This window comes from Lagenorhynchus albirostris, chromosome 13, assembly GCF_949774975.1.
Source record: "Lagenorhynchus albirostris chromosome 13, mLagAlb1.1, whole genome shotgun sequence".
NCBI classification, from domain to species: Eukaryota; Metazoa; Chordata; class Mammalia; order Artiodactyla; family Delphinidae; genus Lagenorhynchus; species Lagenorhynchus albirostris.
The window spans coordinates 4,433,301-4,446,744 of NC_083107.1; the positions used below are offsets into that span (position 1 = coordinate 4,433,301).

The window sequence follows — 13,444 nt, forward strand, 5'->3', positions numbered from 1 at the left end:
GCTCTTTACAATATTATTTCCTCCAGAGAAGATTTAAATGTACTTCTCTTGAGCAGCTGAGATAGAGGCAATCTCAGTCTCTGATGACTTAAACAATCATGAATTGAGATAATTCTAGGCTGGACTTCTTTCCTTTGAGGGTTAAGGTGTAGGATTTTGAAGGAAAACCTAGAGCTGAGTACATACAAATGCTCCTTCTTCGTAGGTTCTGAATTCCCATTTTATTCTCTAAGACCAATTAGTCTGTCAAAACCTCTGTTTTAGCTTTTTAGAGTCTCAGATACCTTCTCTGTATTCCAGAGAGAAAATGGCAACAAATACCAGTTCTATCCTCTTTTTTGACTCTCGGCCAAGAAATTCCTCACTGTAAGGGTACTCTCCAGCTTTCAAGCAGATATTTAAAATATACTTTGGACAAAACATATTTTGTCCTTTTACCTCTAGTTTTCTCAGAAGGTAGTTGGTCTGGTCCTCAGTTCATTATTGCCAGAAATATGACTCCCTATTGCCTCCCTTTTTTGCTTCTATCTTCCTCTAAAGAAAACATTTCAGGAGAGGTGGAATGGTCAATATGGCAATCATTTACCCAGCTATGTAGCTATCCATTAATTTTGTTACCTACTTTCCCTAACCGTAAACGTTTGCCTTTACTGGCTTCTACCACTGGCTTCAAAATGAACTGTGAACAGAGGTAAAAGTGAGATTTCCTTCTTCTATGACCACAAAGGCAATGGCTCCCTTTTGAGAAGCTGGATAGTTGAATTATTGCTCGCTGCAAGCACAAAAGGAACAGTGCATAAGAAAGATCGTAAATTGTAAAGCTAGAGTAAACCGTAGGATCAAGTCTAGCCCCATTTTCTACTTGAAGAAACTCAGCATCAGGGAAACAGATGGACCAGCTTAAGATCACACAGTGAGTAACGTGCAGAGCTGGGACTATGAAGCAGTCATTCTGCTCAAGCACCACCATTTCCAATTCAGAATAACGCCTTTATGTCTGAGCCATCCTGACCACTACCTTCTTTTTATTCTGGGTTGTGTAAACTACCACAGTTTTTATAGGGGACTATAGTCCTAGTAAAAATCACAGTTTATAAGGTCGGGTGTGATTTGGAGCTTCCTCTCTCATTTCAACCGTCCCATAGATAGCATTTTGATTTAGGTGACATTTAGCTTAAAGGAGCTTCATTCAGGCTCATCGGTGAAAGAAGCAATCAGTGGAACCCGTAATCTGTCATTTTTGTGTAGAGAAGGAATGATGCTTACATGATAAACTCGTTTGCTAATCTGCTAACAGTATTTACTGTCCTGCTATGGATTTGCTGTAAGAGTCTGCTGTAAGACGTTTAAGTCTCTACATTCTGGGTCTTCATTTCCTCATTTTTAAAATTAGGGAGACAGACTAGGTCAATGCATCTCAATCCTGGATGCATATTAGAAACTTCCATACACGTATTATATACTTATAAATAAACCTATACCTGGGCCTCAACCCCAGAGATCCTGATTTTATTGGTCTGGGCGGGGGTGGGGGCAGGCATACGTATTGTTTAAATGCTCCTACAGTTTTTCTAATGTACAGCCTGGGTTGAGAACCACTGCACGAGATGATCACTGATGATCTTTCCAAGACTTAAACTATGACTCTGCAAATAATCCATGAGGAAATAGCTTTGTAATTACATGCATATTTATAATTGCAAATTATAACACACCTTAAAATATTCCATTTCAAAATGCTTGCTAAAGAGGCTTTACTTTCAGAACACACTGAATTGCCCAAAGCAAATATCATAAAGGCATAATCATCCTAAACATGACAAAGTACTTTCTGACTGGTCCACTCTGCAATAACACAACATGGTGTGATGTGACATGACAGAACATAACATAATGGACACACTTCCAGGCTTTCACGTTTTAACCAGGATCTTGTGCTGCTGTGAGGTCTTAAGGAATCATGTTAGGAGATAAGTCAAATTTGCTGTTATTACTGGTTTCACAAAACTATAAAGACATACTTAGTAATACTAACTTTCATTTGCAAAACAGGACTTACTTCAGAGATGCAAAAGAAGGGACAGTACTTATCATTCCCGTCTCTGCCATCTCAATGGCATGTTTTATTTCAAGCTTTTTATATAAAGACACAATGCTTGACTTGGGTTGGTTCTCCCGAATCAAAAGCCTTCGCAGGTACTTGTCATCAAACTTCTTAAACCTAGAAATAAACAAAAGCAAAGCTTTGATTAATTAACATGCCACGGATTAAGAAGAAAAACCTGGTTTTACCAATAAAATCATTTCCACTACTCCCAGGGAAGAAATTTAATAGCAGTGTTTAGTTAGTCTGATCATTATATGTGCATACCTGAATATATATGGATATGTAGAGCACATATTAGTATATTTCTGTATATAGCCACAACATACATGTATCTAATATTCACTAATTATAGATTAAAATGCAGATATTTCTACATTTCCTATGTCTCTGCTTCCCCCTTCAGCAAAATTATTCAAAAATGTTGTTAATACTCCCTTTCTCCAATTGCTCTCCTCTGATTCTCTCTTGAACATTCACAGATCAGGCTTTTGCCTCTAACTGTCCATTGAAGCTACTCATACTGAGGTCATCAGTGACCCCCACGAAATAAACCCAGTGGTCAACTGCTAGTCCTTCCTGACCTGTCCTGCTTAAAACAGTATCTTCCAGGACACCACACTCCCCTGGGTTCCCTCCTACTGCTTTCTCAGCCTCTTGCGTTGGTTCTGTTCCTTCTTTCTCTCCTCTTATGTCGGAGTGGGTGCAGTCCTGGTCCCCTTCTCCACCTCCACTCACTCTCCTGTCTTGTCCAGCTTCGTAGATTTTTTTTTTTTTTTTTTTTTTTTTTTTTTGTGGTACGTGGGCCTCTCACTGTCATGGCCTCTCCCATTGTGGAGCACAGGCTCCGGACGCACAGGCTCAGCGGCCATGGCTCACGGGCCCAGCCGCTCCGCGGCATGTGGGATCTTCCCGGACTGGGGCACGAACCCGCATCCCCTGCATCGGCAGGCGGACTGTCAACCACTGTGCCATCAGGGAAGCCCCCTCGTGGATTTTAATAGCATCTCTATACCCAAAATTCCCAAATTTGTGTCTGCAACTCCAGCCCCTCTCCCAAACCCCAGAAATGAGTGTCCAGCTCCCTGCTCAGCATCTCCACTTGGACATCTCATAGGCGTCTCAAACCTGGCGTGCTCAGAAGGATCTTCTCCCAAGTCCTCCCCATCTCAGCTAGTGACAACTCCACCAGGTAAAAAACCCTGATGTCACCTTTGATTCTCCTGCTTCTCCCCTATTCCATGTTATGGCCTGAACTGTGTCCCCTTAAAAATTCATATGTTACAGTCCTAGTTCCCAGGACCTCAGAATGTGACTGTATTTCGATTAAGTTAAAATGAGGCCATTAGTGGGCCCGAATCTAATGTGACTGGTGTGTGTATTATAAGAGGAAATTCGAACACAGACATGTACAGGGGTAAGACCATGTGAAGAAGCAGTAAAAAGAAAGCACTACAAGTCAAGGAAGGAGACCTGGAGCAGAGCCTTCCCTCACAGCCTTAGAAGGAACCAAATCTACTGACACTTTGCTCTTGGACGTCTAGCCCACAGAACTATGAAAAAATAAATTTCTACTTAAACCACCACCGTGTGGTACTTTGTCATAAGCAGCTCTAGCAAAGTAATACCCCACATCCATTCTATCAACAATTTCTGTTGGTTCCACCATTAAAATACACACAACAATCGAACCATTTCTCACCATTTCTCCTGCCATCACCCTGGTCCCAGCATTATCATCTCTCAATGCGTTCCTGCAACAGGGACCCAGTCGGTCTCCGTGCTTCCACCACTGTGTTCCTATGGTCTATTCTCGACACAAGCCAGAGTGATCCTGTTAACATGTAAGTCAAACCACGCAACTCCTGACTTGAGTAAAAGTACAATGACCTGGAGGCCCTGCACCATCTGGACCTGCCCCTCTCAGCGCTGTGCTGCTCTAACTCAGGTCCAGCCTCTCTGAGGTCATTCCTGTCCTGGAAATATGCCAGCTCTGCTACCGCCCCCAGGCCCTATACTTACTGTTCCTTCTACTAAGAACACTCTTCCCCGCACACTTGCAGGGCTCGTTCCCAGACCTTCTTTAAGTCGTTCCTTGAGAGTCGTTTTCTCAAAAGAGCCTTTCCTATCCATCCCATTAGAACTGCATTCCCAGAACTCCCTATTCTACTTCCCAGACATATTTTTCTCCATAGCACTCATCACTTTCTAACAGGCTATATAATGTACTCATTTATTTTATTTTCTGTCTCCTAGCACTAGAGTGATCCATATGAGCAGTTTTTTGTTTTGTTTGGTTGTTTTCCTGTCTCACCAGTGCCTAGAACAGTGCCAGGTGCACCGTAAGCACGTAGGCAGACTGGATCATCTGGTCCCAATTCCTCCCTGGATCCACACCCTGTAACATATCAAGTTACTTGGCAATGTCCTTCCACCGTGGCCGAGGTGCCCTGCTCTGTCCAGCTTCCCGCCACTGAGCTGAATAATGTCACCTGCTTTGGTCAGTGGGCTATTAGCAGACACAATGATGAGACCAGAGGCTGTTAATGGGCTTGTTCATTGAAGCTCACTTCTTGTGCTGACACATCGCCATGAGAAGGATGTGTACGTAGAGTGACTCCTTAGCCGCAGGACCAAGGTGGATGTCGCATGAAGCAGAGTTAAGTCGCCCCACCTACACCAGAAAAGGCCAGCCGGGATCAGCTGATGACTGGCCAACCCGCTGAAGCAGGAGCAAGACCAGGCCAGATCAGCCAAGCCCAGCCCAGATCAACTGACTCTCAGCCTCCTGACTCAAGTACTTTAATAACAAGCGACTGTTCCTTTGAGCAGCTGAGTATTGGGTTGGTTTGTTACATAACTGTTATGCCAACATTCAAGTGAATCAGCATGCAGTTACGTATTTGCTGAGAAAGAAATTAATGTATCAGAGTGATCCCCATAAGCCCGAAGAGGTTTACAGGCACACCTGTGCTATGAAAGGAAGCAATGTTAACCCACATCCTTGGTGCTAGCCCTTTGTTCCAAATACCGGAGGGCTAAGAATAATTCCAGATTCATCCTGAAAGGGCTTTGCTACTGACTGGCCACTGCACGAAACACTGGGTCTACTTTTTTCTAAGTTTATTTTGAATTTCATGTGAAGCTCATTGAACCAGGACACCTGGCAACAACACAACATCTTTTTAAACTTGTATTATTATTATTATCATTAGTATTATTGTTTTAGCTTTTCACTAGAGATCCACAAAAGGAAGAATAAACATTAAAGACAATGACACCTGATCTATGTAGTGTAGGAATTGTGCACTTTTTTTTTTAATTTATTTATTTAATTTATTTATCCTTGGCTGCCTTGGGTCTTTGTTGCTGTGCACGGGCTTTTCGCTAGTTGCGGCGAGCGGGGTCTACTCTTCACTGTGGTGCGCGGGCTTCTCATTGTGGTGGCTTCTCTTGTTGCAGAGTCTGGGCTCTAGGCGCACGGGCTTCAGTAGTTGTGGCTCGCGGGCTCTAGAGCGCGGGCTCGGTAGTTGTGGCGCATGGGCTTAGTTGCTCCGCGGCATGTGGGATCTTCCCGGACCAGGGCTTGAATCCATGTTCCCTGCCTTGGCAGGCAGATTCTTAACCAGTGTGCCACCAGGGAAGCCCAGTGCACTTTCTTTCTTTGTTTCATTTCCATACCTTTCATGTGTGCCAAGCTACACATAGGTGACTTATTTCATTATCATTAGACAACTTTTGCCAAATGTGAGAAACTTCCCTACTGCATGACCCTTTCATTTCATTCTCAAAGGATCAAATGACTCAAGAATTCTCTGGCAGGACCATTAAAAATCCACAATAGGGCTTCCCTGATGAAGCAGTGGTTGAGTCCGCCTGCCAATGCAGGGGACACGGGTTCGAGCCCTGGTCTGGGAAGATCCCACATGCCGCGGAGCAACTGGGCCCATGAGCCACAACTACTGAGCCTGCGCATCTGGAGCCTGTGCTCTGCAACAGGAGAGGCCGCGACAGTGAGAGGCCTGCGCACCGTGATGAAGAGTGGCCCCTGCTTGCCGCAACCGGAGAAAGCCCTCGCACAGAAACCAGGACCCAATGCAGCCAAATAAATAAATAAAATGAATTTTTTTTAAAAAAAAATCCACAATAAAAGGATTTCAGAGGAAAGGGAAAGATACCCAACACACCTAAACCAATCACTTGTTTTTTATGCCATTTTTAGTAACATCAACAGTTACGTACAGACCAGAAATGAGATCAGAGAACTGATTTTAAAAATGGCCTGTACCAGCACCAAATCCCTCCATAGTAACTTCTCTTCTCTACTTGCCACATACAGTGTGATTGACAATCCAGGAAATTATTTGAAATTTACCTGGAAAACTTCATGCATGGAATATGGAAGGGTCTATAAAATTATTGAATAAAGTACATACACTGCAGAGAAAAATGTTAGGCATGTAACAATATCACCTTTCAGACATTTAGTATTGGGTTGGCCAAAAGGTTCGTTCGGCTATTTCCATATGGAAAAACACAAACTTTTTGGCCAACCCAGTATTCATAGTCCAATTAGCCCGGTGCCTGTAGGTGTCTGCCTGGAACAGACTTACATATAAAGTGTCTCTGCCGGGAACACAGGATGGAGCCGGACTTTCTCTGACATTCAGTCCTTCACCTGAGTCCCAGACCAAACCACATGATCACAGCATTCACCTCTTCCATCACCTACCACTGCCCCAGGGCCTGGGGACCTGATTCTTACACCACGTCTCGGTTTCCCCCTGTAGAGGTAGAAGGAGTGGGATAAATCCTTAGTCCAATCTTCCCTCAGGAAAAGAACAAACTGTTCTGGGTTACCATGCTCACTTACCACTTCAGGAAAGGACTGACAGGATGCAAGAGAAAGAAAAGCAGTTGGGTTGAAAGGGAGACGGAAGATGGATAAACTCTTGTCTGTGAAAACAACGGAGAACAAGAGGCAGAAAAGCCTGTATCACAGGCTTGGCAGAGACAAGGAAGGTCCCAGGGACGTAAAACAGGGTAACATTGAAAGTTATGAGGCAGAGAGCTAGGGTTCTCTGCTCTACCTCCTGCCTCCCAGAAAGTGAATACTGCCCAAGATAAACGGCCTTTTGTTTCATACTTTTACAATGGAGAATTTAGTTTGCTTTATTTTATTACTATGTGCCCCCATCTGGCTAACTGGGTACTCTGTCCATACATACAAAATATTTTTCCTTCAGTTATGAAGTCAGGCTAGATCCAAGGGGCCTCTCTACGTTAGTAAACAATGTGGTCAGGCTTGTAAAGGTTGTGCCATCACTTATAGTCTCTGCAACTCATTACTTACCAATGTCACACACACACACACACACACACACACACACACACACACCCCTGTTTCCTGTGTGACTGTTTTGTTGCCTTTATTATATTGCAAAATTTTAAAGGCTCAAGTCTATGGCTTGCACTTTTCATGTGCTCCAGTATCATGTCAGAACATGTGAGCAAACAGTAAACCCTCAAAAATGCACTTATGTTCAGTTACATGAATTGGTAGGTTGGTCAACTTCAGCAGTGGGGAAGATCTGTTAGCAAGTTAGAAAAGAAAAAACAAGGATCCACCAGGTACCCTTTGGAGCCTGTCCATCTCTCTTCAGGGACCAGCTGAAATGCACGCCTTCAGAAGGCTTTCCCAGCCAGTGATGTGCCGGTGAATGTTAACAAATTACTTTCTGAGAAAAAAAGAGGCCCTGATTTGTAGCATTTGTCAGTCACCTGGTACACTCTCACCATGGCTGATTCAAGCCACCAATGCAGATGGCATTGAACTTAGATCAGGGAGGAGATACATACAGTCAGCTCCCACCAGCCCATGCGAGCTGGCTCCTCCGGCACCCCACTGGCCCTAACCCTGCTGTCTGAATCCATCCTTACTACTTGATCCCGTAAGTCTGTATTTCAGAATATATTAAAGTGTGCACCTAATTCTGCCTGGCCTGTCTACCTCTTGTATTTCAACTATGAGATCCTTGAAGAGAGGCACTGAGTCTTAATTATCATACATATATACACATATGTAAATAGAGAGAGAGAGAGAGAAACACATCTATGTAACTGCACATAATCTTCCAGAGAAGTGTAGCTTTAAAAATATTTGTTATTCTGGCAAGTCTGTGTATCTCCTCAGGTGCTCTGGAGTTCTGCATTTGACAAAGCCCCTCAACATATATGGGAGAACAAATAGTAATGGAGCCTCCAGTTTTTAACCAAACAGACTGCATTCCTCAGCCGCCCATATAATTAGTCCGGGTCATACAAGGCCAGGCCATGCGATTCAACTGGAAGAATTGTGTGGAATTTCTGATAACTTTGGTTAGGAGGAAGCTAGTACATATTCTTTGTCTCTTCATTGACTTTATTCCTGGAATGTGTACACAATGGCTAATGCTGCAGCAGCCATTTTGGTTTAAGAGGCTACCTTGAAAATGGAGATTCTTGGTAGAATCAACTAGATGGAAGGGTTCTGGAACCCTGAGTAATCTGTGGAGTGTAGCTCATCTATTAAAGGTACACTGCTGGGCTTCCCTGGTGGTGCAGTGGTAGAGAGCCTGCCTGCCGATGCAGGGGACGCAGATTCGTGCCCCGATCCGGGAAGATCCCACATGCCGCGGAGCAGCTGGGCCTGTGAGTCGTGGCCACTGAGCCTGCGCATCCGGAGCCTGTGCTCCGCAACGGGAGAGGCCACGACAGTGAGAGGCCTGCGTACCGCAAAAAAAAAAAAAAAGGTACATTGCCTACCTGATATTTACATAAGAGAGAAATAAGCTTCTATCTTGTTAAAGCTACTATTGTTCCAGGTCTCTATTACAGCTAAACTTTACCTTAAAGGACATACTATGGCACAACAGGAAAGATTTGAAACTCTGAAAAATAACACAAGTCAATATGCCCTGCTTCCTGTGGAGCCTTACTTGCTCCCTGTACTGTCCCAGGCACTTACGAATTGGTTGAACCATGTTTTTAGTTTTTGCACCACCTCAAGGCCATACCATTTTTCTTTTTAATATACAGACCATGGCTTGCACTGAGTAAGTGTTTAATAAATATTTGTTGAATTGATTTTCCTGTTCAAAAAAAAAAATGTCCTGCTTCCAGACTGATTCAGAGCCACGTAATAAAATAATGGCAAAAGGCCTTCTTACTTGTCTCTCCAAAAGTTGTGACCCCAGTGTCCACAAACATCTTCAATCCCGGTCTTCACGTGATCAAAAAACTAAAACAGAAAAAGCAGGCTGATTAATTTTACCTCAAGTCAGTCATTTCCATTTCTATTCATAAAAATTAGGAATTTCTATTTACAGAAATTCTAATTCTTATTTCTACTTATAGTTGTAAATATTTTATCTATAGAAAGTCTAATTATAGAAATTTCTCTTAATATCAAGCTTAAACTTCAAAGACCCTGACAGTTTTTGCTTTTTGTTTATTTGAATAAACAATAAAACAACAATTCATCTTCGAACAAGTTGATGAGATGTTTGTCATATCAATCTTAGGCAATTCATAGATTATTTTTCTTATCATGTATATGTATGGCTGAGTCGCTTTGCTGTGCACCTGAAACTATCACAACGTTGTTAATCGCACATACTACAATATAAAATAAAAAGTTAAAAATAAATAAAACAGCCTGTTCATAATTTTGGAAAATATGAAATATGGTAATAATTTTCCAGTAGAAACATTTCAGGTTGAAGGAAGTGATACTCTTGTATTCCTGAAGGAGTGTAGCCTCCTTAGGGCTGTGTTCCTTCTACCCCCAATTCACGCCCTTCTCCATCCACCCTCTACCCTACCCCACCCCCCTCACCCTCTGCCAATTACCTCTTCAGGAAATGAGCACCATGGTGTCAAGCAGTCTGACTTAATCCAATAATTTTCCCTTTGACCATTTAAATTGTTACACTATGGTTACATTAACACCTACCCGACAATGGATTTCCTCACTGACAGCTTGCTGTTTCTTATTGGACCTCTTAACGTCAAGGAATTCCACCAGCGGTCGGATAGTTATTCCCTGCACAGAAAAACAAGGAGGAGAGGGGAAACTTCTTGTCAAATTCAAGAATAACTTCTATTCTCCTAAACTTTGATAACTGACAAAAGATACCCTGCCCCCAAGACTTAACACAGCATATGTAACATTTTGTTACTTTTCTTCTTCCTCTCTAACAGCTGGCATATTTTCAGACGGCCATGTCCCCAAACCTGCTACTAGAAGCAAAACAGTGGACAGAATGCAAGGAATTGAAAACGTAATTCTATGTAATTCTAAGAAATAGAAAAAGAGAGTAATTCTAAAAAATAATAAAGTATTATCCAGTTCAGAGGAATCACCTACTTGTATTATTCATAGAAAACATCTCAATGATTCATTCACTAATCTATTAAACAGTTTTAATTGAGCGTTCATGGCGTACATGTCGGCGGCTCGGGCATTTGGGACACAGGGATGGACAGTTAAGGACCTCAGCTCAAGGACTTCATAGTCTTATGAGGAGAAGGATATGCACAAAACCAGTTACAAAGTAGGCACAGGAGGAATGAGAGAGATACACAGGGAACGGGTCAAGGAAGGCTCTGCAGAAAGGGAACCCTGGATCAGAGTCTTACAAGTTGTTGGAAGCAGAACCTAGCAGAGACCTAACAGGAGCATAGGACCAGCCGTGAGAAAGGACCCAGTGTGGGTTTGGGCATGTTCACAGGGCACTTGGGAAATGGAGAGAAACATAAGCTATTTAGTAAGCCAGGAAGAGAAAAAAAATCCTTAATATAATAAAAAATATCTGCCAGAAATCTCTAGTGAACATCTGACTTAATAATGAAACATTAAAAGCATTTCCGTTAGAAGTAGGAAAAACACAAGGATACTCCCAGCCTGCTGTTCCACAATGCTTGTCCTGGTCAATGAAATAGGAAGAGACAGAGGGGAAAGCATAGATACTGAAAATAGAGTGACAAGGGTTTTGTTGCTCAAGAATGACCTAGTTTTTGTCCTAAAAAATCGACAACAATCTTTTTTCATTTAAAAATAACAAGAAAGTTTAGTAAAGTGACTAAACATAAAAAGAACATACACAAATCCATCCCATATACTAATTTAAAAAAAAAACAGAATAAACACCTACAAAATAGCAATGAAACACACATGTATAGTGAGAGATAGAACGGGAGAGAATATATTTAATACTAGTTTATACGGCTATATTATATATTATACTATATGGATACTATATATATATATATATATATATATATATATATACACACACACACACACATACTTTCATACTCTCTACAGAAGTACATAATACAGTATATAATCCTGTCATGAAATGCACAGAAAGCCTTTACAAAGAGAACTGTAAAATGTAATTAAAGGATATTAAAAAGAGTTGAGTTTGAAAAACCACACCAAGTTCCTTGGTGGGATTAGTTAACAGTATTATGATGGTAATTTTACCTCAATATATGTGCAATACAGTTTCGATAACATATTCCAAAGGATTTTTAAGAAACGTGAATATTTAGAAGTTGAGAAAATGTTCAAAATTAATCTGGAAGAGTAAATGGAACCAGAAAAATTTAGAGAAAGGAGAATGATGGGGAACTAACAGATCCCCAAACAAACTATCGCTATTATGTTTAAAATTATGTGATATGGGCACTAAAACAGGCCAAGGGAGGAGGGGGTGACAATGCGGGGTCCAGGAAGATCCCCGAGTCTCTTGCCTGGCTGGCCGATGGCTGCCACCACTCGGCATGAAGAATTCATGATCAGGAGGCATTACTGGACTTACGGGGAGGGGTGGATATGTTGAGAGATGCTCCCTGACACGACTGGTTCCTCGCTCACCTCTCTGCATGTCTTTAAGTCTTTAAGAATGTTTCTGGTGATATAAACTGTGACACACACACATTCTGTAAAGGAGGTCATTAATTTTGTTCCATCAGTCCAGCTCTGGGCGTTTTTCAGCTTCACTTTCACTTTCTAAAACATGAATGATTTTGAGCAAGTTTGGCGTGACGCACCTTGTGTTCTACTTGTAGTTCAGTCTGCCACTTTGAAATAACATAGGAGGTAATAACCATTTTCCAATCAACACATATTCTGTCATTTTTAACTTATGTAAATGAAAATAGGTGTCAACATGTGGTTTACAGGGATGGGTGATTTCACTTTCAGATTCCATGAAGCCTCTAGGTTAATAATAGCTCCAGGAAAAAAAAAACCAACAAAGTCAGTGCTATTTATAAAATGACACAATGTGTTCTGAGGATACTAAGTGTCGTTTCACATGCTTTTCTCTACCAGGTATTCATTCAGTTAATAATAAGTGAGTGCCTTATATTTGTAAATATAGGACATAAAGGTAAAGATTGGACACGGGGCCTGCCCCAGTCACTAAGCTGATTTCTTCCACTAGACGGATAACCTAGAATAAATAAAACAAAACTGATCTACTACAGGAAGCAAGTGTGGCTCAGCGCCCAGGTCAAGTCAAGTTTCTAAAACTACAACGTAATTAAGTTTATAATTAATAAAAGTATGGATGAGACGCAATGACACGTCTCATTTAAAAATACATATCTGTACAGATGAACCTATTTGCTGGGCAGAAACAGAGACACAGACATAGAGAACGGACGTGTAGACACGGTGGGACAGGGGGGAAGGAGGGGCGGGATGAATTGGGAGATTAGGATTGACATATATACAGTACCATGTGTAAAATAGCTAGCTGGTGGGAACCTGCTGCATAGCACAGGGAGCTCAGCTCGGTGCTCTGTGATGACCTAGATGGGTGGGATGGGGGGAGGGAGGTCCAAGAGGGAGGGGTATATGTATACACATAGCTGATTCACTTCATCGTACAGCAGAAACTAACACAACACTGTAAAGCCACTATACTCTGATAAAAAAATTAATTAATTAAATTAAACCCCAAAAAGAAGTATTTGTTTAAACAGTGTCTTTTTAATAGTCCCCATTCTCTCTTAGAATTATTTGCAGTTGTCATGCTGTGCTCAAATGGAATTATTTGATAGGTTCTGCCTTACTTTCTCTCCCTCTCTTTGTTCGTTCCTTCCTCAATCCATCTATTTTGGAGGGAGGGGACATGGCATCCGAATGTCATATTAAGTTCCCCAAGCTGGATGTTATATTCTAAGAGCCTGGGTCTCTGGTTGGGGGACACAGTAAAAAAAAAAAAAAAAAAAAAAAGGAATACCTTTGAAAATGCACCTTATTTTACCACATTGCAGAATTCCTCA

The 13,444-nt window shown here is 41.8% G+C and overlaps 2 protein-coding genes across 2 annotated transcripts in view; one reads left to right on the forward strand and one right to left on the reverse strand.

Moving 5' to 3' along the window:
* Positions 1-10,460, forward strand: part of MFSD9 (major facilitator superfamily domain containing 9) — a 28,422-nt gene extending 17,962 nt beyond the window's left edge. The window contains exon 4 of the mRNA XM_060168703.1: positions 10,346-10,460. Coding sequence (XP_060024686.1) covers positions 10,346-10,429 — 84 coding nt within the window. The 3' untranslated portion in view covers positions 10,430-10,460. The remainder of the gene's footprint in view (positions 1-10,345) is intronic.
* SLC9A2 (solute carrier family 9 member A2) overlaps positions 1-13,444 on the reverse strand; it is an 86,657-nt gene that overhangs the window by 8,627 nt on the left and 64,586 nt on the right. The window contains exons 6-8 of the mRNA XM_060168702.1: positions 10,098-10,187; positions 9,313-9,383; positions 2,060-2,221 (exon numbers count right to left, since the gene is read on the reverse strand). Of these exons, the coding sequence (XP_060024685.1) occupies positions 2,060-2,221; positions 9,313-9,383; positions 10,098-10,187 (323 nt within the window). The remainder of the gene's footprint in view (positions 1-2,059; positions 2,222-9,312; positions 9,384-10,097; positions 10,188-13,444) is intronic.